Source organism: Cydia amplana, chromosome 15 (assembly GCF_948474715.1).
Source record: "Cydia amplana chromosome 15, ilCydAmpl1.1, whole genome shotgun sequence".
In the NCBI taxonomy this organism is placed as follows: domain Eukaryota; kingdom Metazoa; phylum Arthropoda; class Insecta; order Lepidoptera; family Tortricidae; genus Cydia; species Cydia amplana.
In genome coordinates this window covers 13,239,896-13,267,749 of record NC_086083.1, presented here as the reverse complement: position 1 = coordinate 13,267,749, position 27,854 = coordinate 13,239,896, and the positions used below count along the sequence as shown (strand labels likewise).

Here is a 27,854-nt window from a genome sequence, read left to right as displayed (position 1 = left end):
GTCAGTAGAAAAAATGTAGACGCGAAGGGATATGGTCGCATAGAAAATTTGAGTTTCGCGCCTTTTTCTACTGACAAGATTTGCTTTTTTGCATCAATTTTGAAGCGCCATTTACAAGTTTAGCGTTAAGTAATATAGATGGCGCTATTTTTTCGAATAAAGGGCTTCGTATACGGCTGTCCCTCCCCTGGATTTAATTCACCACCATAGAGATTAAAATAAACTGTATCTGTGCTAAGCCGAAATATTTCCTGTCAAATGTCAAATACATATGTTATGTTTATTCTAATTTATTTTTATCTTGCTAATTATTTCAAAATGGTAAATTTAAAAACGATATTATAAAAGTGTAAGTCGAGCACTTTCATTTGATACTAAACTCGACCATGTTTCTTGCAAAAAAATGACCAGAATAGCAAGACCTCTCACAAACAGCTTTTTGGCCTTCTAAGCTCTTCTAGCTCAATAACCTCTTGATCGGGCCTGCTCATAATTTAATGACTAAAATATAATGCCCTCGACTACACGTTTACCCAATTTTATTTAAATTAGAACAAATTTACTTAAGTTATTGAGTATCAAACTATCTTCTGACAGTTCAGCTTAAAAACATCGAAATGCCGAGACGTGCCGCTAGCCAGCCGCGTGTTCAAAGTCGAATGTAAGAACTTCGCTTCGCTTCGCTCGCTCGTTCGATTAAGAAAGCAACCTCTTTTATATATATTTTTTTCGTTTCTTCTGACATGGTATTGACACGTCACTTCTTGATAGACTGTGGATAGACTTTATAAAATACGTTTGCATTTTAATTAATTCTCAGCGATCTTGTAATCTTGTTGTTGTTGGTAGGAGAGCGTGTTTTGTAAACAGAATGAGTCAGCGAATAAAACACTGGGAACAAGGAAAGCGGTCGACGTATACCACCGGATGACGGAATACATTAGTGGGTGGCTGTAGTTATTCGTATTGGCCACTACATAGTAATTGGCCACTCCTAACAGATCAGAAAGAAACAAGCCAATCGAAGTCTTGTTATTAAGAGTGGCCATTTACTATAGCGATATAATCTGTTTACAACAATATGTACTTCTAAAAATTAACACTTATAATGTATCTTTCAATTTCTGTTCCTTGTGCCACGTGTTGTCTCGTCATTCTTGATAGACCTCAATATATAAAATTAGCAAACCTGTTTTATTTAACTCTTAGGCCCACTTGCACTGTTACACTAACCTGGGGTTAACCGGTTAAACTATTAACCAAGTGTCAAATTGTACTGGTAACCATGGTAACTACATGTTTAACCGGTTAACCCCAGGTTAGTGGAATGGTGCAAGTGGGCCTTAGAGATCTTATAAATATCCATCATCAACCAATTCCAAGAATAATTTAATTTGTAGCTAGCTTTTAGTGTATACTAGCGACCCGCCCGGCTTCGCACGGGTTAACAAATTATGCATAAACCTTCCTCTTGAATCACTCTATCTACAAAAAACCGCATCAAAATCCGTTGCGTAGTTTGAAAGATCTAAGCAGACAGACAGCGGGAAGCGACTTTGTTTTATACTATGTAGTGATGTAGTGATTTATGCATGTAGCCGCCGTGCAGGTCAGGAGCTCAACGACTCAAATAAAAAGCTTCGATTTAAAGTAAACTGATGTAATCTTCCAAAGTACTGGTTACAAGGGGTTCTTGCCAAAACGGTTAAATGTAGAAGTGGTGTAGTTATTGTATGGAGGCTGATGAGAGAGTGATTTGCAATATTTGATCAGTACAAAAGGTGGTTTAAATTTAGGCGCCTCTAATTGGCCGCGATACGAAGTTTGTGGAGCGCTCCTATTGGTGCTTAAGAAAAAGCTTCCGAATACTAGCCGAGCCCGACGGCCGCGTTTAGCTACTGCATTAGGAATATAGGTATTGAGATTTTATACAACTATAAAGGTTGCGTTCGCAACAATGCATGTAAGCTTCCGCCTAAAATGTTTATATTTTGTTGCAGGTCTACCAAACGACTTATCAGTCTACTGGCACCAGTACCCTTACAGCCTGGGCATCGTGTTCTGCAAGCTGCGAGCATTCATATCTGAAGCGTAAGTTAATATATTAAAAATATTAAAATCGGGTCACTCACGTATTTTAAGTCGAAAACGCTCAGACATGTTTCACTCCGTAACGAGGAGTATCATCAGGAACTTGCGTTGACGGTGACGGACCGGCGCAAGTAAATACTAACACTTCCCTATGTAGTGGCCAATAACTAAAGCAGTCACCCTATTTCTTATTAAAAGTTGCAAAGTTTCTCACAACAAAATTTCAGACTGATGGTGTTATGTTTTAAGTACAGAAGAGGAACCAAACATAAATGTTTGGTAATAAGTTTTAAAAAACTTGACTTATTTAAGATTGTTAATATTTACTTGGTTAAGTTTATTATTTACTTTCCTTTTAAATACTCCTCGGCTTCAACCCGCCGCTTTTCCTAAATAAATACTTTTTGAGAAATATAGGCAACAGCGGACGAAAATTAACCGAAAAGTTACTCAGGTAACAATACGATTTGTATCCTAAGAAGTCGTTAAAAATTTGAATAGGACAAAAGAAAAATATATTTTAATTCAGCAATACCGAAGACAAAAAAATGTATTGACGCGTTTCTTTCTTTGAACCTGCCTTCTTTCGTCCGTTAAATGATTTTCAAAACAATACTTGTCATAACCAAGACAGACGGCTCCCTGCTCTCTCGATCTTAATTTTCTAACAATAAGTAATAACTGATCTTAATGAAGTTAGTTCATCATTAATTAAGTGTAATTAATCATGTCTACTTTAACCACAAACGTAAGTGTTCGCTAAAAGTCCGAGTCGATCATTCATGAAAATTGTGTTATTTTGGGTGTTAGCGTGGTATTCCATTCTGTCCAATTTCTTGGTACAATGTGTATTTGCGTCTCACATTTTGCTTAATGAGAGAGTGAGACGCAATGCACATTGAACCAAGAAATTTCACGTGGAATATCACCCTAACACCCTAAGAAGATTAATGAATTAGGTGAAACCTGGGGTTATTTAGATGGAAATGATTTATTACGATTTCCCAAAATGATCCTGCGATATTATGATAGTCCAGGGTTAAATACCTAAAAAATGATTTAGTGCCTTTAACACCAGTCGTTGATCAGATTTTGTTTTTTATTTGAAATAATAAATACCACGTCGGTGGCAAACAAGCATACGACCCGCCTAATTGTGAGCAGTCACCGTAGCCTAAGGACGCCTGCAACTCCAGAGGTGTTACATGGGCCTTGTCCTTTAAAATCCTGTACACTTCTTTTTAGGGTTCCGTAGCCAAATGGCAAAAAACGGAACCCTTATGGATTCGTCATGTCTGTCTGTCCGTCAGTCTGTCCATCCGTATGTCACAGCCACTTTTTTCAGAAACTATAAGAACTATACTGTTGAAACTTGGTAAGTAGATGTATTCTGTGAACCGCGTTAAGATTTTCACACAAAAATAGAAAACAAAAAACAATAAATTTTGGGGGTTCCCCATACTTAGAACTGAAACTCAAAATAATTTTTTTCATTAAACCCATACGTGTGGGGTATCTGGATAGGTCTTCAAAAATGATATTGATAATGATATTGAAATAATATAATTTTTTTCTAAACTGAATAGTTTGCGCGAGAGACACTTCCAAAGTGGTAAAATGTTTTTACCCCCCCCCTGTAACTTCTAAAATAAGAGAATGATAAAACTAAAAAAATATATGATGTACATTACCATGCAAACTTCCACCGAAAATTGGTTTGAACGAGATCTAGTAAGTAGTTTTTTTTTAATACGTCATAAAATCCCCTAAATACGGAACCCTTCATGGGCGAGTCCGACTCGCACTTGGCCGCTTTTTGAAGAACTAGATATAGAAGAAATACTAATGTAGCCCCTCGGAGAACCTCGGCAGGGAGATCATTCCGCACCGGAGTGTCCGCGGGAAGACCATTAAGTCTCTAGGTTGTTCCTCCAATGTGCGGTAGAGGTATTTTGACTTAACCATAGCAAAGTCAAAAGAAAGTTGACCTTTCGTTTGTGTAAAGCCCTTACTACACGGTCGCCGACAAGCCCCTCAGACCGCGTGGCCTTGGTCTGGACGGACCGTGTAGACAGTTGTTTCCAACAAAATTTGACCAAAACTCACCAAGGTCAGACCAAGGACAGACGGTTAGAAGGCTTGTCGGCGACCGTGTAGCAAGGGCTTATGGCTGTCTAAACTCGTGAGTTCAAACCTCGTTATAGAGTAGAAAATCGTTCTTGAAAATATGCATGACTAAAAAATCATAACTATCATAACACGAGAGGTTAATAATTTTAGTTCGTGTACGTGTGTACGTGGGTGGACTGGGTGTAGGTAGCGTGGGTGTATCGTGTGTTCCAAACTATAATCGAAACACATACTCGTTTTTATGAGACATCAATCGTGCAAAGGAGTCAAATCGGTAGCTTTTTTAAAGGTGGCTATCATCCTTCGTAGCTGACCTGTAAAGGGCGTGATGTGGAAACTAAAAGCAATAACAGTGCTTTTTTGTAACAAAAATGTGAAGTTTGGTGGATTCTAACTAAGCAATATAGTATTTTTGTACGTTAATGTAGCTTGGCGCATACATAAAAAAGAAAATAATTTTTCTCTAAAATACCTAACATCGTTAACCAAAACGTTGGAAAGTAATTGAGGCGTTATTTCCCTTTTATTACAGATTTTCTTTGCATACTAAACTAGGTAAATCGAATTCGATCTCGAGCAAGCCTTGGATTCTGTTTTAACAATTTCATACAGGTAGTTTCATTTTGTTTTGATACGACCATGGGTCGGGTTTGTCATCTTATGCGCAACAGTAAAGGTATCGTTGGGATTCACACTACACATACTGCAGCGGTATTTAATTAAAGCAGGCTGCATTGCTTCGACTAAAGTCAAAAATCCGGGCAACAACAACAACATTTGACATTTGAGGCAGTTATGTCGTGCTGCAATACAATTCTGCTGCAGTAATGCAGCGCAAATGGCACATTTAATATAAATTTCTCGATAAAATGACCTTTTTGATGTTTCCTGCTGCAATTCAATACCTACTGTAACAGTACAACGCGGTTGCACGGAGCGCGAGCGGGTGAGCGGGTTAATGAAAAATAGTATGAGCGACGCTAACTGGCACGAACGCGTGCGACGGATCTTAACTTCAATGGCAGTAATGGCACCAGCTCGCGGATGCCCTAACGGTGATTGGTCGTCACGGTCAAGGTCCAATCAAAACAAGTTGTATACTATATCAAGTTGTTGACACAGAATCGGCCTTCGGGTTAATGACCTCATTCCAGGCTGTGAAAAAAGCAATCTAAGATGAAATTGGAAGGCTTTGTTTGCGTTTAAGTCCGGAAATCTCTTCCGCCGGTACCTTATTATGGTCATCAGGATTGTGTTTCAGGTTTAGCATAAATACGAAAAGCAACTTTATATAAATGCTGTACGGGTGGTTTTTGTGAAAGCAGTAGGTGTTATTTCTTAGCGATCAATGAGAATGATAAATTGCAGAGATGCACCGGATATCCGGTTACTATCCGGTATCCGGCCAAACAACTATCCGTTGAATCTCTAATAAATTGATAATTATGTCTAGAGTCATTCATTAGTATTAGCTATCTATCTAATCTAATACCTTTAAACAGTTTAAACGAGCAATTCTTGTATATTTATTTATTTATTTATATATTTATATGTACAGTGAAACCTGGTTAAGTGGGACCTGGATAAGTGAGAAACCTCTATAGCTGGGACTCATGGTGCGGTCCCGACACTTTAGCTCTGAATTACCTCTGTTAGTGAGAAAAAACGAACCTCTATAACTGGGATTAGCTGTTGTGATTTTATAGTCACATTTACCTCTATAAGTGAGACAGAGAGTGTATTTTACCTCTTTTACTGAGACTATATTTATAAGATTACATTTTCCTAATTGTTTTTTTAGAATTGTATAGGAGTTGACCTCTGTATCTGAGATAACGTCAATCTATGACCTCTCTAACTTGGACTTTATTGATCAATTTCCGTATTCTTACTAACTCTTAGTCTATGCACAAATTCCGCATTTGCTTAATTGTATCTAAACGACTTCAAGTTTCATTTAGTTACTTTATGTAGTTAAAACTATCGAAACGAAAGCTGAAATTTTGATAAGTAACACGAATAAACAGATTTTCATTTAATACATTTCTAAGACGCAATGAAGTCCGTATCAAATTTAATTGAAAAAATCTATCCTTTGGAGAATCATTCAAAGTAAATTCAAAGAAATATTTAAACAGACTTAAAAAATATTTAGGGTAAGGATTATTTTTACCTTATTTATTTTTAAAGTTAATTACAAAATACCTTATTAACCACCTCTATAACTGAAATATATCATCTATTCTCACCTCTATTAATAGGACCCTCTGTAAATGAGACAGACATTTATTTGTACCTGGCTAACTGAGAGCCTGGGTAAGTGAAATACCTGTTTAAGTGAGACAAATCTGCTCGTCCCTTGAAGTTTCACTTATCCAGGTTTCACTGTATATATATATTTCTGGGATCTCGGGAACGGCTCTAACGATTTCGATGAAATTTGATTTGGGTTTTCGGGGGTGAAAAATCGATCTAGCTAGGTTTTATCTCTTGAACAAAGCGCATTTTTGAGTTTTTATGTTTTCTCTTACTCTCATCACCACACTTTATTCCAGCTGTGTATGTAATACATACACACGTACGCACCTAAAGATGTGTTTGTTGTTAAGATGGGAGTACGCCCTTTTTTGAAGGTTCGATGTTTGTATCGGTCCGGAAATACCGCGATCTAATCCTTAATCGCGACTAAGCCGCAGACTGCACTAACGCGCGAGCGCGCGGCGAGCGGAAATTCAAGGCCATTCATATAGGCCCCGTTCACAAACTATAGGCGGCAGCACAGGAGCTGTCAGATTTTTGACGCGAGGCGTAAATGTGTACTTTATGCTTCCGATGTAGCCCACAAGATGGCAGAACCTACAATGCACAAGGAAATATACCGACGAGAACGGTAGATGGTAGCACTTCCTTTGGCAATGTACATGCGCACATATGTTTCTGATTCAGGCCACAAGGTGGCAGAACCTCCAACGCGCACGGTCCCTATATTGCGATTGGAAAAAGGAACGAACTTGATTTGCCGCTCGCCGCTTACGTTCTGTCCGCGGCCTTAATCTGGGCCTAATTCCTCCAATATATTTACAGATTTGTTAGCTAAAGCCGCGGCTGTACTAAAAGGTAATAAGCTTTAATTTATTTAGTGGCCATATTCAACGCGAAGATTGATGATTTCGGCCATTTTTATAAAATGTCAGCCGTTTTGTTTAATTACCACTACCTCTTGATCAATTCGACCGCAGACTATATTTTAGAATGACCATTTGTTTTATTTATGAGCCTTCTAGACGGGCTTTATTTACTGCAATATGTAGCTACAATAATTGTCAGTTATGACGACCGGTCTGACCTAGTGGGTAGTGACCCTGGCTATGAAGCCGATGCACGATGGTCCTGGGTTCGAATTCCGGTAAGGGCATGGCGACGTGCCATATCTTTTGACTCCTTTTAATTTCTTGGCTTTACGTCCCGCGCGTCTTAACTTAACAAACAAGTAGGTAGGTACACTTTAATTATAATATCTGGGTGACCGAGCTTCGCTCGGAAAACATATAATAACTGGGAAATGCGCGTTTTCCCAGAGATAAGACCTTGCTAGATCGATTTTTCGCCCCCGAAAACCCCTATATACCAAATTTCATCGAAATCGTTAGAGCCGTTTCCGAGATCCCCGAAATATATATATATATGTCGCAGTAAGATAGCTAAAGCCGTTATATAGTTATAACCCTAGGGATATAATTATATGTCGTAACATAGTTATACAAAAGCGATTCATTACTATCTTACTAGGAATATAACTATAATACGTCTTTAGTTTAGTGATATAGTTATATTACTGGATTCAGTTTAGTGAAATAATTGTAGGTAGGAGTGCGGCGGTGCGGCGGAGGTATAGAAATGAAATGAAATGAAATTTATTATTAATAACACATCGTTATAAGTCAGTAGGTATACAATAGTATTTAAGTATAAGTAGAATTACATAGGTATCATAATTGCAGATTCTTGCATATTATTATATTATATTCTATGGTTATATATTATTACATCATTAAAGGTAATTTTAAAAATTCTTTGTAGTCATAAAATAGCTCTTGCAAGAGCCACTTTTTTAACCTAACCTTGAACGCCGCGGTAGTAGCTGCATCTCTGATATTGTCAGGCAAGCGGTTGTAAACAGCGGGTCCTAAATAATAAATATGTCTTTCTGACTTCACGAGTCTATGTTTTTCGGCGACTAGTCTGTTGTGGTGTTTGTTGCTGCGGAGATTGTAATTAGCATTGGTACCCTTTCGCTCAAATGTTTCGAGGTTCGTTCGTGTCAATACCGCTGCCTGGCTTATAAATAAGCAAGGTAGGGGTAAGATCTTAAGGTCACGAAAAAGGGGTCGTGCCGGAGCATCTGCAGGCGCGCCGGCCATCGCGCGGACCGCACGCTTTTGCATTACGAACGCATGGTTCCAGTCGGAGGCGCGCGCCCATAGTTCGACACCGTAGGTAAGGAGTGAGTGAACTGTTGCGAAATAGCACTCCCGCACTGCGTCTCCTCCCGCTGTTTGTGTCAGGCGCCGTAGCGCGAAGCACGCGCGCCCCAACCTATCGCAGAGTCCGTCTAAGATGTGCGGCTCCTACGTTAGCGCGTTGTCGAGCTGGAAACCAAGAAGGCGCGTGCAAGACAGGTGCTGTATAGGGGTACCGCCTGCACACACCTTCAGGGCTTTGCTTGTGTGACCATTTAGTTTAAAAGTCATAAAACACGTTTTATCTTTATTGAGTGCCAGACCGTTCAACTGGAACCATTCGTGCAGCTGTTCCGATACGTGATTTCAGATTGATTACAGGTCGATTCACGAAAGCTGGCGCGAGATTTCTACTGAGTGACAGCTATTTTCATAGAAATTCTGTCAAATCTCGCGCCAGCTTTCGTGAATCGACCTGTACTTTTACGTAATATTGCTAAAAAGTATAACAACTAATTGCAACCAACAAAGTTGATTTTGTAATAAAAATAAAAACGAATATACTTACTGTTTTCATTGATTCCCTGGCAGATTTATAACCATTTAACCACATTAGTCAAATACCGTATTATACGGCATATAACTATATCCCTAGGGATATAACTATACCTCTGCCGCACCGCCGCACTCCTACCTACAATTATTTCACTAAACTGAATCCAGTAATATAACTATATCACTAAACTAAAGACGTATTATAGTTATATTCCTAGTAAGATAGTAATGAATCGCTTTCCTATAACAATGTTACGACATATAATTATATCCCTAGGGTTATAACTATATAACGGCTTTATCTATCTTACTGCGACATATATATATAAATAAATAAATAAACAAGAATTGCTCGTTTAAAGGTATTAGATAGATAGATATTGCTGTTACCGGGCCATATTAAAATATTGCCTAATCTGTCTGGTAATGCTGGCTCATGTGACTAACTACTGTCGTATCCACATATTTCGCGAAATTTACGGCCCAAGTAGAATATTCATTATTGCATTTTTGTTTAAGTCAATAAACCCTGTGCTTTTATACGATGTTCAGCTGTCACATTATGAAAAAGGATTTATATTAACGCAGCTGACGGCGGCTTTTTACAAGACTTTTATTAAATGATTAAGTGGTATTTTTACTCCCTCTCACGTCTGCGAGATTTACTTGTCAAGTTTGCATATATTGTCAAATCGAAATTAAAATCGTGACTGTAGTAGAAAATGGCTCGTGCAGTACCTCGGCTTTGATGGAAAACCTGGGGTAATAAACCACATTATATCCATAATTTAGTACTCATAGGATTGTAAAAGTCCTGAGCAAATAGAAGTTATAGCCTGTCTAAATAAAAATAACTTTTGACAATAAAAAAATGATATTTACTTCTTAAGAGATCTCTTTTTAGCGATAAGACCGTCTGTTGTTACCTGGTTCTATTTTCCTTTAAAATTTCTTCGTAGTTTTACATGTATGTAAAATGTAAAATTATTGGTGCAATAAAAATACTTAACAAAAATAAATAAAATAATAATACTTAAAATACTAAAATACAGTCATAATAAAATTGAAAAGAATATCATTGTTTCGTAGTGTAACATTTTACACAACAGCCGAATACAAATGGGATTTATCAGGAGGCATATTTTGATTGTGATAACATGTTTAGAATTTGATTTGGATTTGTATCCACGATCTGGCAGTGTCTAGAGTAACATTTTAGTTGAACAAAAAACGTCCTTTTTGACATTGACAGATCATAATATATCCATAATAAATTCAGAATAATTCAGATCAAATTCATACTTACTTCTCAAAAAAAATATTAATATTGCATGAGCGTTATACCTCTCGAGCGACCTTTTATCCTACCGTAAATAGGATTACTTTTACTCTGTAACTCTGCGGTTGTAGCATGGTCGCATTTTTATCGCCTGTCACCATGCTTGTCACGTTCTAACAAGTATATAAGTGCGAAAGTGACAGGCATAGTGACAGGCGATAGAAATCCTACCATGCTACAGCCGCTGTTCTTGTATAAGTGACTTGTATGTCTTTTATGAGAGTAAATATCTTTAAAACTAACCTGATATAACAATCAGAATACGCCTCTTGGTTCGTCACTGTCGTTTATTTTGTTTCCCAGCGAACGAGGGATTTATTCACAGATTTGTCTAGCTTACGGATTTTGCTGCAGTTCGTAGCTTATGTAGTATATCTATTCGAATTTTAATAGTAAGTAAGGTAATTCGCCAGTAACTTGGCCACCTAAAAATAATTATATTCACTTATAAACAGAATTCATTCTAGTTTAAGGTGGCTAGTTATGAAGTCTGCTTATGAATGAAATAAAATGAATTCTGTTTATAGGTGAATACAATAATTTTTAGTTTAGGGTGGCCAGTTACTAACAGTGTTATTTTAAATGTAAAACTTCTATGAAATTATAACGAATAAATAACACTTGCACTGCGTATGCTGTCAAAACCCCGCCATACGCCAACAAAATACGTTATTCTAAAGATTGCCGCCCCATCTGTGTTTACTTTTGCAAGTTATTCTAATTGTTGTTTCTCTTTCAGAGCCACGTACGTGTCCGTGCTGACGATCTCAGCGTTCTCCCTCGAACGCTACCTGGCCATATGTCAGCCTTTGCACCTGTACGCGATGGCGGGACTAACGCGGGCCTCGAGAATCATCCTGGTTCTGTGGATTATATCTGCGATTTGCGCTACGCCCCTTGCGGTTTACACGGACATTAGCTACAGGGATTATCCACCAAGTAAGTCCCGAGCTCTATTCTCGCGGCGAATTATGATCTCTATGACAGTTCATTTATATTTACTGAGTGGCCTTAATGGGTACGAGATTGAAAATATGAAGTAGCTGTCAAGTAAAATGTTTGTAGACAATCGAATTTAAACTGTTGTGAGACGTACTAACATTGAATAATTTTACAGTTTAGACTCACTTGTTTTTAGTCTATTCTGACAGAATGGTAACTACGGAACCCTACACTGAGCATGGCCCGACATGCTCTTGGCTAATTTTTATTACATGTCTGTGTCTCCCGAAAGTTTTGTTATTAAAATTAACGAACCTTTTGCTTTATAACTGGTACAGGAATAAATATTACTCAGCTTTATGCGCCAAGTAAAACCTAAAGCATCGCTGCTTGTTTTCTGTCTTTAACTACAACGAATATTTACCAAGTAACAAGTATTTATCTAGTGATTCTAGTGAGTAATTAAGACTCTTATTTCTAAACGTTAAATACGACAAATAAAATAAGACCAACGGAGAGGAGAATTTTTTATTACTGATTCAATTAACTAAAAGATTCCTAACCTAATGAATTAATAACCCAGAAACGTCGAAATTAGGATGAAATCGTCAGTAATTTGATGGAAATGCTTGATTACTGGCCCTGTCTCACCAATCCCCAGTCCCTTGAGATTAAATTGGTTAAGATAAATCGTACCTAGTGTAACTTTCCGGTATCTATAATAAGTCAACACTGAATTTACGACCTACTATATTATTATTTGTCAGGTAATTATAATATAAGCAGAGTAGCTCAAAAGTTATAGCTTGAATAACTACAAAGTGGCTAATTCTGTTTCAATAATTTGATATTGTTTTCATCTTATTTTGATAAGACCTTGACTTGACCGTGAGCACCAATTAACGGTTCACGCTGGTTATGGCTATTGGTACTGATGAAAAGGAATTAGGCGGTCTAGCATAAGTTGCGTTCTCGCATGCGAGTCCATACTTGAAGTCGCGTGTGAGATGCGTAGCGTAGCGTCGCGCTTGATGTATGAAGTCGCGCGCGAGAAAGCAACTCATGCTAGACCGTCAGGAGTCGTTTCATAAGGCATTTGCTTATGGGTGCGCGTGAGATGCCTATGTTACGACTTAAGGTAGATTTTTTTTATTAAATCCTTATTACCGGTTTTTTTTTATAATTTAATAATGAATTAAAAAAATATTTAATTTAATGTAACTAATTTAGGTTATTTTATTTTTTCATTTCGTGGCGTAGATTTCTGCAGGACTCGATCCTGTCTGGCCAAACAGTCATGTCATTAAAAAGTTTTGCGCTTCGGGTACGTTTCAAGTTTCAAGGTCTGGATTTTAATCCACAAAATAGCAGGCGCCGATTGAAGCTCGTTACGGCATTAGGTATTGATGATTTGAATACGCGAATAGGCCGCTGTGCGAGCTATTGTACTAACACAATAGATTAATGACGCAGGCAACCAGAGAAATTCAAATTAAACGTAATTCAATTCATTGTTGCTACACGCTCTATAAATTTCAATTGTGTTAATTATTTTTTACGCCGTTAATTTTTTTGCCTTTGCCCAGCAGTGGGACACTGTATAGGTTTATAATAATAATTTTGTACGTCACAAATTTCTTAGGGCACTCACAACACACAAGTCTATAGTGGGGCCTACGTACGTAATCTTTTTTAAGCCATTCACAAAACGTTAATAATATCCGTTTCATTTTGGGGAGAAAATTGCTTACGATTAGGTACGATAAAAGGCAATTTCACTGCAAAATTGAGTTCATTAAAAACGAGTGTCTAGTGGCCAATTTACGCCAGTTACACAAAAATGAGTGCAAATTACGTAACGGTGGAATGCTCCTGTTAAGATTTTGATTTTGATATGGTACGATCGCTGATGCTCGTGAGCACTGTGATCGTATCTATCGTAACAATATCAAAATTATTAAATTGTACAACGGGTCTTAATCGCGTATCTAAGTTTTAAGATTTACTTCCGACGTTTTGAGGACGGTGCTGTCTCCGTGGTCTCGGAGAACGTCGGAGGTAAATCTTAAAACTTAAATAATGTGTAAAAATCGTGAATGTTTAAATCAGTATCAATATCATAATGTTTGATAACTTGTAAAATCAGAATTGCGTTTCAAGTACATAAATCCTGTCGATCTAAGCTGGTTAATTTGTTTTTAATTTCCGTAGTCCGTTCAACGCAACGTAATTTTATGGCAGGAAGAGCAATTTTTTTTCCTTCAGTTATTTATCAGCTCGGCTTATTAGGTTTATGAAATGTTTAGAAACGAAGAATTAGGGCCGGTACAGAATCACACCAATAGATTTTATTCAGCCACGCCTAGAACTCGTAGTTTCTTATTCATTCATAAAAAAGCCAAATTTAAGTAATGTGTTTAAAAAGAATGGTCCAAACCGATACTTGGCAGCTAACCAGTTGGCACAGAGCTTCCATTTTGACAAAGTCACTAAAAACCTAATGAATATCTGTTTCATATACCACTAGAGTCAGACCAAGATAAGTTTGCAACGATTTTGATAGCACATGCAGTGCAAGTGTTACTCGTATTTTAAACATCAAACTTCTATCAAATTATGACGTATAACACTTGCACTGCGTGTGCTATCAAAATCGTTGCAGACTTATCTTAGTCTAACGTAACGGTCGTTTCTCAATGCTGTGAATATTATTACTTTTATGGATAAATTCCCACTTTCAATTATGTATCTGCTGTTACATATACCTTGTTTCATACAAAAACTGTATTAATATTACTTAGGTAGGTACTTACTTTTTACCCCCGAATGAATGGAGAGTATGGAGCATAGACTAGGAATCCTCTAGACGGAGTTTAGAGCAATTATTTCATGAAACTGATGCTGCCAAAAATACTGGGGTGCGGGGGGACCGAGTCCCGTGCCGTGATTGGTCCGTTCAAAGACACGGACGTCACACAAAGACACTTTGACTCGAAAATGGAGTAAAACTACCGTATATTTATGGCAGAGGGGGTAGCGCTACTATGCTCAGTCTGGAGGATGTCTTGTCTGTGGTATGGATACTGTATTTGGATTTTGGGTGACCTCTCACACAAAATTAGTTTATTTGCTACATACATAATAATATACCTACCTGCTTAGGCTGATAATTATACCTTAGTACGTATCACCACCAGCCTGACATGACTTGGAAAATTGGTTTAATTTCACTTGGAAATATAAAGTTGATTACAAAAGCAGCCTTTGACCTTTCAAGATAATCGACGACTAGTCCCCACGCTGTCCCAAGGCGGGTTCAAGTATTTTAGACACTCGCGTGTTTCTCTGGAAATTGAGAATTTCAATCCCCATACAAAAATATGAGAAGTTTTCGGAATTTTCCAGGAGTAGATTTCGCAATTTTGGAAAAATTCCGACGACACATCAGTACTGAATGGGTTAACTATTTTAAAATTTTCTCCGCAGATTCTGGCAACATCTCGACGCAGTCCGCATTCTGCGCCCTCATGGCTCCTTCTCCACTCCTCGAGCTGAGCAGCATCTTCTTCTTCTTCGTGCCGGGTGTGCTCATCCTCTGCCTCTATGTCAGGATGGGCTTGCATATCAGGTAAAGGTGACGTTCCATTTCCAACCGCAGCTGCACTACTGGTGCTACGTTAGGGGTGCGGCCTGACGCCGTCGGAGTTATTGTCAATTTTCATACTAAAATGAATGACGACTGCACGTATTAAGTCACTCGGCACAGACTTTGAAGTGCACACTCCGTCACTGCAAAGTCTGCGCCGAGTGACTGCCACGGGACACGTAAAATTCCAATAAAAATATATGACGTTTATAGTGGTACTTTCTCCTCATTTTGTCTGCAAAGCCGTTGCAGAGCAGCAGAGGTTATGTTAGATTTGAGTCCTTATACTAAAAATTCGAGGATTCTTTTTAAGAGCTTGTTCAATCTCATCATACAATCAATAGGGTTGTTGACTGTACATAAAATAAACTATTTCACAGCATTCATGAGATAAAGGACTAGAAGATGATTGAATAAACGTAAACCGCAGTTATTTTTGACACATTCTGTATATTAAAGACCGCAGCAGTGTACATGCAAATAATTTATATACGTGCGGATGGAATTTCAAAGAAATAAATCTTACAGAATATTCTGATAATTGGATAGAAATAGGATCTAATGCGCTTTGAGGCTTGTAGCGTAACAATCATACCCTTGCTAGAGGCACTGTTTGTTCGAGTTTCATAGACTAATTGGATCTTCAGAGAAACAAGTAAGAATAGAAGTGTGTAACATTGGTGTAACATGAAGAGTAAAATCAGAAACAGAGGGGCTACCGCGAAAACCGAAATTCGCAAATTGCGGGGATCTTTCTCTTTCACGCCAATGAAGGCGTAATTAGAGGGACAGAGAAAAATTCCCGCAATTTGCGAACTTCAATTTTTGCGGTTATAGCCCAGGAACTAGGGTCGTCAAAGGACGTTACTTTCCTTAAATCCTTTTGTTATAAAGGTTTGCGCATCATTTATTTGCGAAAAAGCGCTGAATTTATAAGATTTGCCTTTCGTCGTCTAATGTTACATAAACATTGTAATGTGGGGCATACTCGTATTTAATGTGCCCTTACTCCTATTACTCGCGTACTGTGAAGTTGTCATTTTTGCGTTGAAGGGTAAATTATGGATATTAGAAATGTGCACGACTGTCACGTAACCTATCATCCACAAATATAGCACAAAATGACAATTCATTACATCTTATAAAATAACTTATACGATTTTCACCTATCAATAGAGTGATTCTTGAGGAAGGTTTAGGTGTATAACTTATAATTATGATACCACGTCGATATAAGGCATTTTGGAAATGTGGTGTTTTGCGAATAAAGTGCTTTTAAATAATAATAAAAAAAATCGCCGAGATCCCTCCAGCATAATATTGCAAATTTTTAGACATAATTTTCATATTTTTAGTTTTTGTCCAAAATTTATTTTAATTTTTTAAAGTGCATTTTGGACCTATGTTCGTGATTTTTTTTAATATTTACCAGTTGCTTTTCGGCGAAAGAAAACATCGTGAGGAAACTGGACTAATCCTAATAAGGCCTATAGTTTCCCCTCTGGGTTGGAAGATCAAATGGCAGTCTCATTCGTAAAAAGTTACATATCCGATCCATATCGTATTTTTAGCTAATTTTTTTCGTAGGTACCTATCTTAAAATTCGAATCACGCTGAAAAATAAAATGACAAAGTATTAATCTGTTCATGAAAATTTCCTTAAAAACTTCGGTTACGGTTAGGGGTCAGTGGGGTGTCGTTCACCTCTTCGTGAAGTGAAAGGTGATTCACCTCAACGTTCATCATTGTTCGAACTTCGAAATAATTCATTAACTCTAATTCTCTCTTCTATAATTCCACGCAGACGAACTCGCGGCCAAAAGTTGGTATAAGTATTCATAATATGCAAGGTGCTTTTTTAAAATTCGTTTATTTTAAGAGACTGCTTTTTTAGGTTATAAAAGTAATAATTTCTAACAGATTTTTGGCTTACAATTACATTACCTGTGTTTATACAGGATGGAACATTTCTAGAGACTGAGCTGAAAGGATAGTGTTATCTAAGTGATCTAGAATCGAGGTATTATAATCGTAAAGCTGGGTTAAAAAGTAAAACAAAATCATTAAAATGATTGCCTTACGTTCCACCCGATATGTACAACATAATCACTTCGTGTAGGTACCAGAATTATTCTGCTCGTGTTACTTTGATTTGGGAATTGAAAAGAAACTAAATCTAAATTACTTTAAATTTCAAACGGTTCATGCCATGTAAAGTGTCATTCAATAGAACTTGCTAACTATGTAAACAAAAGTTACTAGTAAATTGACATTCAGTGTCAATTTTAGTATGGCGGTTTGTTTACATAGTTAGCAAGTTCTATTGAATGACACTTTAAATAAGTAGGTAACTAGTGTCGGCGGCATTTCATGACCATTAATCTGATTAAAATTTGCTTAGGAATATCACGTTCTGTCTTTTAAATAACACGGCAGATCGATGAGAGCGATGTGTCGTCGCTGCTCCTAGTTACAGACCAGGCACATTTTTGTTGGTAGAATATACGCTCTCAAAGTTTGTGGTTCGTATGACCCTCTGCCCGTTTAGGATCAAGGCAAGTGGTATGTATGTGGTCACTTATTGCAGGGTATTCACGTGATAAATAAGGTTTAGTTAGACTATTAGACTATTACTATTAATGAAACGCTTTTTTTCATCGCTAAAACTAGCATAATAAAAAAGTAACTTTTATTTTCTGACCTCATTTTACTGTGCTCTATTTTATCACTTTTACTTTGGTTTTATTATGTCAACGATTACGAGTAGTAAAGATCTGACTAACCCTTAAAACTTCTATGTATGGCTAGCAGGGTAGTGGCCACATACATACCACATAGTACCGCTGGTTACGGGCAGTGGGCATAAGTATACGGAATCCAAAGTTTATTTTAAAGATATATTAAAAATAATTTATTATAAAATTAGTTTTCTATTAGACCTGTTATGATGATGATGATGCTCTCCTGGCCGATTTCGGCCACAGCGACTGTGTGCTCTGGAGTAGGCAATTTTTAACTCGTGTTTTTTTAACGCTGTTATTACCGTAATCAATAATCAAAAGTACGTACGTAAGTAGTAAGTAATAAAAAAACAGTTTAAGGGTACCTGTACAAATAGGTTTTAGGTAACCCGCTATTGTATTCGTGCTCGCAGGTAGCGTAGTGGTTCATTCATAAAGCTTATAGCCCCTTTCACACTTGAACGGCCGTCGGATTGAAGTCAATGAATTCTTTCAGCTCAGGTATTGTTCGATTTTAATCTAAAGCGTAGGAGTGCACAAAAGGTTATTTTATTTATTTAGAAATTTAAATCAGGCAACAAAGCCCATATTACAAATACCTTACAGACGAATATACATATACTGTACTTTATAAACTTAAAACTAAACACTAGTTATTTAGTCGACAAAACGGCGTGGCTCCGTTGTATCGGCTGCTCTTGTGTCGGATTCGGCAGTTTGCCCCGGAACCTCCGAAACACGACACCTTTCGGCCAGAAGTCGGCGCACTCGATGGTCCCCTGCAGCGGTCGCGGCATGCCCACCACAAGAGAGTTGAAGTGAAAGTAGTGGCGCGATCGAAGCTGGAACACCCTAAGCGTGTAACCTGTCTTCTGGTGTACATACTCCACCACTTCAGCAGCCGTGGCGGTGTAATGCAAGCGCGATACGTACAGCACCTTACTCGGTGTAGCAATCCGCAAGCCAGAATTAGCCGGTTCGGCGGTACCACACTGAGTCTTGCGAGGCGCCGTGCGCGCCTTCTTCTTTCTTGATACCAGTGTGAAATCCTCCTCATCCACTCTGGCAACAGGGAGCTTCTCCTTGGGAGCCGCTACAAATACAATAGATTAACATGTCATTGGTTTACTACACCGTGTCTTATAATTTATGACGTCATATTACGCCATTAATAGGGCAATTTTAGTATCCAAATAAAATAAATTTTTTTCTTACAAATAATATGCACTTTGGGTGGTCTAAACAACGCGAAAGAGTCAAAACATATTATTATGAGTAGGTAAAGTACCTACCGATAACAAACGAAAATACTTAACTCAAAGGGAGGGTGGCGTAACTGGTTGCAAATTCTATTTCTAACTTGGGAAATAGAATTGTCCTACATTTTTGACAAGGAGCCCGATTCAGGTTCCACGACTTGTTACGGTTTTGAAACGACCTTGATGATGTCATCATCATCATCAAATCATTGTCTTGGTCATTGGTGTGTATCTCACCCACGACTCACTTCTTTTCGTATGCACCAGTCAGCGTAAACGATCTTCAATCGAGACCAGTTCAAAACTGTAACAAGTTATAAACCTGAAATAGATGTCATACCTATACTAAAGAATAAGTAACGAAGCCCCTAAGTGGTGAAGGCTGGATTCGAACTGGTGTCTTTAGCTATCGCGGCTTATGTCCTTAACCAGGCCACCTCGCCATTTAATATTATGTATGGCTTCTATAATTTCAGTTATACTAGTGTAACTGACGACTTTGACGACTGGTCTGGCCTAGTGGGTATGACCCTGTCTGTGAAACCGCGGTCCTAGGCTCGAATCCCGGTAAGGCCATTTATTTGTGTGATGATCACAGATATTTGTTCCTGAGTCTTGGGTGTTTTCTATGTATTTATGTATTTGTATTGTATATTATATATTATACAATAAAGCGTTGTCCGAGTACCCACAACACAAGCCTTCTTGAGCTTACTGTGGGACTTCTGTCTAAGAATGTCCTATAATAGTTATTTATTATTTATTTATTTAACTACTTTAAAAATAAAAATCAAAATATTTCATAAAATAAATAGTAATTTGATTTGTTCCCAAAGTTGTACTGTAACAAGTTGTTAATCTGAATCGACCTGTCTTGGAAAATATCTGTCCTACATTTACGACAACGGCGTATTTCACACGCTCGACGCTCTCGGTATAAGTATCAGGTAGAAAAAACTAGAACACGATGTCAATGTCACGAACATGACATGGCTTATGATGTGACTCATGAACGTGATAGATGTTGAATCATTATCCGCGTTCTTAGCTTTGGTAAAAAAACTAACGTGGGGATTTACGTAACTTTTTTACTTTGTCTTATACAGTCAGCAGCAATAGTTGCTAAGCGGGCAAGGTGTTCAAAATTACCTTGACGCGCTCTTATTCTCTTAACAATAAAGTCGCGTCAAGATAATTTTAAACACCTCGCCCGCTTAGCAACTATTGCTGCTAACTGTATATAGTAAGATCAATACGGCGAAGTGCGGATGCGGGATAAGTGTGGCTCTTTTTCACATTGGGTCCTGTTTACACATTGATTAGTATGTATTGCGAGTTCCTTCATTTGTTACGTGCTATTTGCGTCTGGTGGCAAATGTATGAACTCGCACTGAACACTAATTAATGTTAAATAAATAGGCCCTGGTATGAAGGCCAGTTAGGCTTGTCACACAGTCACACTTATTTTATTTTACCTATTTTTGTTATTTTACCTCCAGTGGCGTAGCGTGAACTAGCCGTGGGCGAAATCGCAATCTGCGAGGCCCTTTTCTTTCGCTGTGCCCGAAGGGGTCTCGCGCGAGGCCCCTCTTGGGGCGCGAGGCCGTGGGCGACGGCCCACTTCGCCCACGCCTAGCTACGCCACTGTTTACCTCTATTGACTATCTATTAGTTGGGCAACCATTTCCTTTAGGATTAATTGTACCGACTGGGAAAAGGAGGCTGAAGACCGCGACCACTGGAAGAAGAACCTGGGTGAGGGAGTAAATAGTTGCACACGATGAAGAATGGGTTTATCCATCTACTCCCTTCTTCTTCTTCTTTATTAGAATTCTTCAAACTATGTGAAAATTGAAACACTCATTGAGGCGCGCTGAATTCCTTCATCACCGAGCATGACATTCACTTGTCAGATATGCGGTGGCGGCTGCCGCTCTCACATTGGACTTACTAAAGTGTCATTCAATGAACTTGCTAACTATGTACACATACCGTCATACTGAAATTGTCTCTGAATGTAAATTTACTAGTGACTTTTGTTTACATAGTTAGCAAGTTCCTTAGAATGACACTTTAGTCATTTGCGTAAGTCCCGCTTCTTACTCACTTTCATGCAATAAAAAAATATGATTATGATTATTATGTAGTTGTAGAAGCTACTTAATCCATCATATAGTTGATGTCAAAGACCAATGGTGATGATGAAGATCAACAGGACAGGTTTGTGGTATTAAACATAAAGCGTGGAGCAAGGCTTTGCAAAGATTCCTTTTTAGTCAACTAATCTAACAACTTAAAAGGTTTTCTTTATCTACTAACAAATCTGTTTTCAATAGAAGTTTGGTGCCTGAATGAAATTTCGAGGGACTCAATTAATTGAGATGTAGGTCAAACAATTATGTATCTACTTAAATTAATGAAGATTTGGCTTAGAAGCGTTATTAAAGGTAGGTACATTTCGATTTCAATTTATTAAGAAGTGATTTCTCAACTTTTTAATAATGGCTTGAGACATAATAACTTTTGTGTTTAACTTTATTGATATTTTACAAGTTTCAATATTAATTAATGATTAATATTCACAAAATAAGTTTTTAAAATTATACTTAACAATTAGTATTATATACGAAATAGACGTAAGTACTTCATATATTATTACTTCTTACTTACTGTCATCAATAAAAATCAAAGTAAAAAAAATGAATCTAAAAATTTACAATAATAGAATAATAAAATGGCTTAAATTTAGAGGCCGATTCTGGTTTTGAGCCTTTAACGCTAATTAATACCTATAGAAGTCCTATTAAATGTTAATTAATAGGATATTTTGTCAAATAACCTTCCTATATCTATTGATCCATCTAGCAGACAAATAAGTTATCAGTCAAGTTTGGTCAAGTAAAAGAGATTTGGGCTAAGTCATCATGGAACTCTAGGTCACGGGTACAAGTAAATTCTCGAGTACGCTTTCGCATACAGCCTCTCGTAAAACTAACCATATACAACTTTACAATAGGTTCAAGTTTGCTCAACACTTTGTTATTTATGTTGTTTTGACTTTTGATCTAGATTGTTTATGGTTGATTTCTTTAACTAGACAACTTACTTAATAATTAATTATATTTAACGCCTTTGTTTCTAAATAAGGAAAGATTTACTCAGCGCGGCTCAGGAGCTTTAGAACTTTCGATCAAATTACTTTTAAGATAAGTTTATCCCAACAAACGGCTTGATTCGAACTTTAAGATACGTCAATAATTTGTCGAATCAGAGCGAAAGCTAACAAGACGAAAAGTTGTGCCTGTTCAAAGAAAATAGTATATAACATCTCATCGTTAATAACTTATAAACTTATGAGAGCTTAGTTGATAACCTTGAATGAAAATATCGTCATGTGACAACCAAAACTAGTGAATTGTAAAAAGTAACCTTAAAGCACGGTTCACTATGGCTCTTAACCTCGGTGACCTGAAAAGAAGGGACACAATAAAGTTGTCAAAAAAGTGATGAATAATCGCGCGCAACAACAAACCAACTTGCTTGTCGCTCAAGCGAATTGACACAATTCAATTCAATTCAATTAAATTTATTTATTTAAAAGACAACAATGTCCCATAATGGTAACAATTAAGATTAAGACAATGTGGAGAAAAAAATGTTATGGAAAAATTACATTATACGCGATGAAATAGTTACAATATCAAATAATATTGTACGTCCGGCGGATACAATAATAGCAAACGACAAGAAAAACAAGAAACAACAACGCGCGCTGCTTTAACACATTTATCGCGAGATATACAATTGTGCACTGTGTAATGCGCGACACAGATTTCAGATATGACGTGTAAAAAACATTAATTTCCTCGGAAAACAACGTGTACCTAAGGAATTGAATTTATTACATATAACAACACAAACACTATGCATCAATGCTATGTTAAAACGAAAACACATTGAAACGCGGACGAATGTTCGTATCGACGGAAGCGCTAGTAGAGACAGAGATGTAAATTAACTTATAATCACAATGCACATTTACAATAAAAAAAAAACGCAAACAAATACAACCCAGAGCACAGGCGTAATTATTGCACAAAGGCACAGTATAAATAATAGTACTAAGTACAGAAGACTCACTCTCTAACAAAACGCGTCTGTTACGATCAGCACAGATATAGCCGCTAGGTGGCGACAGCGCCACGCGCGGCTTATGGCTTTCCCCAAAATTGGGGCCGAACGGACGTACTTTTAGCTACCTGTAGCAAAGCGATGAAATCGCGGAGTGAGATACGCGTGACAAAGGTAACAACGTAACGTAAACAGGACAAGTAACAACAGGTGAAGTAACGGCTAAACAGGTTCTTTTAGGCAACCTTCAGAAAAGAAAAGCTTTTACTTATGCACCTTTCGGAATTCGACCTAAATATCCTACTGCTTTAATATTTCAATTTAATTAAGTTTGCTTTTATGTTTACTCGCCACAAACTGTTAGAAACTATAAGTAAAAATAAATGTTCAAGAAAGAAATTATTCCATTTCAATTTAAAAAGTTGCTTTGCATCTGTTTGTAATTTAATAGTAGTTTATGCAACAGTGATATAATAAGGGTTCTTAAAATTCAAGGGTCGAAGTTACAAAACGAGACGTAGTCGAGTTTTGTAAAAAAAGACCCGAGAATTTTAAGAACCAATTATGAGCTGTTGCATACATTACTTTTTCTATGACAGCTGCAGCAAAAAAAAAAAAAAAAAAAAAAAAAAAAAGTTATTATTAAAAAAAAAGTTATTATTAAAAAAAAGAGATATTATTTAAAAAAAAAGAGTTATTATTTAAAAAAAATTGAGTTATTATTTAAAAAAAAAAAGAGTTATTATTGTAAATGAAAACATACCTCTTTCAATCAAGATGATCGGAACTTGTATCTTTAAAAAAAATAAAGCAGTTGTATTATACTCATAAGATGACTGCTAGCAGTCATCTTATGAGCCTATAGACAAAGCATTCAAATGACATTGCTTTAGATATCACTGTCAGTCATTTAATTGACACATTTAAGTGCTGGAGTAGAAAAATGTGATTAATCGTTACGTCACTCAAAGTATAATTTGTATACAGTTGATGTTTGGATGTCAATTGCAGCTGCGACGGTTTTATAAGAGCGATCGGATCGGTGTTGCGAAAGGTCGCAAGTTTGAGTCTTTCGCAAAGCGGTCATTTCTTCATCTTTTCTTTAATATAGGTAAATAATGTATTATCGCTCTCAGAGGTATCTGGTTGAAAACAGTTAGATCAATAGGTCTACAAAAAGGTAGGTAGTATAGTATTTTTTTAAACGCACATCAATTTTTGCCCGTCCGTCGCAGTAGGCGGGCTCGAAAGGGGTATTTTTGTAGATACCCCTTTCGAGCCCGCCTACTGCGACGGACGGGCAAAAATTGATGTGCGTTTAAAAAAATACTATACTAAGTATGAAATTCAATAGTATTTCTTAAGGTTACTTTCAATTAACAATTTAGACAAAAGTTTCTTTATTTATGGAATGGGGAGCTAATTTGCTTATCGTAAAAAATAAGAAATAGAACTTACTTAAGAGCCCATCAACGTACACACTATTAGCGCCACTACTAAAAAATCGTAAATTTAAATTTAACGAAAGATATTTGAAAAAGGGGGCCGCTACGTACTGTATCTTGTATTAAAGTACCTTTTGAATACATCAAATTAGTTTTTATGTTGCTGGATTCATCGATCTATTAACTCAAAACAAAAACGGCCATTTTAACTTTGTGCGCATGGTTTGAAAGTGAAGAAATGAAAAATAATCTTGTTTGTTTCAGATCGACAAAGGTGTCAGAGAAGACGAAGATGGGCCTGCTGAACGGACACGTGCACGGGGAGACGCGGCAGGCCAAGTCTCGGAAAGCCATCATCCGGATGCTGGGTAAGTTTAAAGGGGCCCATTGATTAACAGTCCGCCGGACGATATCGACCTGTCAGTTAGAACAAAAAGTTGACAGCTCCGAACAACTGACAGGCCAATATCGTCCGGCGGACTGGTAATCAGTGGGTCCCTCAACACGTTCATTGCGGCATGGGGCCAGTTCGACCCTGTAAAAGTATAAAGTGTGTTAATCGTGAAAACATCTAGTAAATTAATTTATGTATTTAGACTCATAATACTTTAGGCTAATAATATAATAATAATATACTGGGTATAATATACTGTTGTGTCCTGTAACATGAGCAAAAAATTCAACTATACAAAAAATAATCTCGTAGGCTATACTATACCAGGCCTATGGAACTCTCCGCGCGAGCTCGGTTTTATACCTACGAATCCGTTCCCGTTCACGGTAGAAAAGCAAGCCAGTTGGTTGCCACGCGCGCTCACGCACGCACGTCGCGCGCCGCGCGCTCGAATATGCTAAAATGTATGCGAAAGAAATGTCTTGAACCAATGAACAAATAACGCTACTTGTAGTGTGGATGAATGCAGAAACAACAAAACTAATAAAAAATACCGTTTTTGCTCTTCCGATAGATAGGAAAAGTAGGTAGACATTCTCAATACAAGTACTTTTGGTTTTATTTTTACGATAGTTTCAATTGTGGTTGCAAGCTACAAGCTACTTAGGTGGTATTGAATTATTTATTCATTGCGCGGTTTATAAAACGGCGTAAACACTGCGTTTACTGCAGGGAGATATGACCTTTTAAAATATCTCGCAGTCACTCGTCGGAATGAAACGCATAAACGGAATATTGTAATTACTTATTGCAACTTATCTTGCTCATGGTTATTTTACGCTATTATATAACCAGTTCTAATGTTAGTTTGACAATTAAAACTTATATTTGTACCTACCTAAGTAGGTAGGTATCTTATATTAGTAAATCATTTCTAAGCGTCGGCAACCCTAGCGTTGCGCCGGTGCGCAGCGGCGCGTTGAAGGTCATTCCATTGTATTTTAGTGTAGGTATTAAAACGGTAGGTATTTGCGTTTTCTTTGAGAGATAAGTATCTGTTCGTAAGAACTATTATATAATCTGTGACTATACTCCTAAAACTGACCAACATTTGTTCAGCGGCTTTTAAAAATAACTTGTGTTTTGATTTTTAGGACAATTTAAAGTTTATTCTAAAACGCAATGTAGGTATTGCGAATTTTGTTATGTTTGAAGCGTGACAAGTAACATCAATCACAATTATGTCAGCGTACATTGTACCGTAAAATGGGGTGAGTAGGCTTCGCGGGGACAGTTGGGTTATGAATGGGGAGAGAAGGTTTGAAAGGGGGTGAGATGGTTTTTTTAAGGCTACTGCCACAAAAACAATGCATTCCAATTTAAATTGGAGCTATAGTAATACTCATAATAAAAAAAAATCGATCCAACAATCTTCCAAAATCACCTTTGTATGAAAACCCAACTCACCCCAAATACGAGGGACTACGGGGTGAGGTGGGTTTTCCTGTTTATCGTCAAAGTTATGAAATGGAACTACCCAAAATAAAATAAAAACGAAAATACAAACTTCCGGAACACTTATTATATACACCATTCAGTTTGCATATCTAAAAATAAAATGTTATCGAGGTTTGAATGTCAGTTTTGCACCTACTCACCCCATTTTACGGTATATAGACAATATTTATTTTGTATGAAAAATATGAAGTCTAAAGGATTCAAAACACACACAGCAAAACAAAAACAAAACACAAGTTAAACAAAAGTTTTATCGTTTGAGGAGTACAATATAATTTTGTTTACATTTTTGCTCGTGTTACAGGACACACCCGTGTTACAGGTCCCACCCGGTAGGTACCTATATAAAATTAAGCGAACGCTTTAACGGTGACGATCGGTTTAGTACCGACCCCTTACCTTAGTGTTTGAAAATGCTCGAATACCAGTGGGTTACTCAAACAGCCTGTCCACAAATCGCGAAAAGGGTTCGCATTATGCAAATATGCGTTGAATATTGTATGTAAGCAAAATACTAATGGTTACACGTGGGGAAAAATCTGGAGAGGGTTTTTCCTGAAAATATATTCTTTTTTTACGTTTGTAAGGGAGTCTAACGGAGTTTTACGTTTGTAAGTTTTTATATTTTTAAAAAATGTATATGACAACTACAAATTTAGGTTATTCCACTCTTAAATTATACTGTTTCCATTTTTTGTTTCGATAAACAAATTTGAAACTAACATTTTTAAGAAACCATCCTTCACGATTTCAAATTTGAACGCACTATCCAATTTTCAAAAACACTGTTGTGTTTGTGTACTTACTTCAGACTTACTTACACTTGTAATAATACAAATTCCATTGCCTGCAAATGATTAAAGAATATAAGACAAAGCAAAAAGAAATAAAACCTATATCGACTAAGTGGAAATTGGTTTTCAATTATCTGATCTCTTTGAAAACGAATCTCATTAGAAAATATAATCCATGAATTTGTGTGCAAAGACAAGATGTGCTGGGTATTAGTATAGGTAATACTTAAATATCTGGGAGACCGAGCTTTTCTCGGAAAACATAAAAACTCAAAAATGCGCGTTTTCTCAGAGATAAGACCTAGCTAGATCGATTTTTCGCCCCCGAAAACATCCATATAGCAAATTTAATCGAAAACGTTAGAGCCCTTTCCGAGATCCCCGAAATATATATATATATATATAAATA

General features: G+C 37.1%; 1 protein-coding gene across 1 annotated transcript in view; it reads left to right on the top strand.

The window, feature by feature from the left end:
- Window positions 1-26,987, top strand: part of LOC134654832 (neuropeptides capa receptor-like) — a 62,645-nt gene extending 35,658 nt beyond the window's left edge. Inside the window, exons 2-6 of the mRNA XM_063510302.1 lie at window positions 2,001-2,091; window positions 11,315-11,514; window positions 15,004-15,145; window positions 25,004-25,107; window positions 26,956-26,987. Coding sequence (XP_063366372.1) covers window positions 2,001-2,091; window positions 11,315-11,514; window positions 15,004-15,145; window positions 25,004-25,107; window positions 26,956-26,987 — 569 coding nt within the window. The remainder of the gene's footprint in view (window positions 1-2,000; window positions 2,092-11,314; window positions 11,515-15,003; window positions 15,146-25,003; window positions 25,108-26,955) is intronic.
- Window positions 26,988-27,854: the final 867 nt, after the last annotated feature.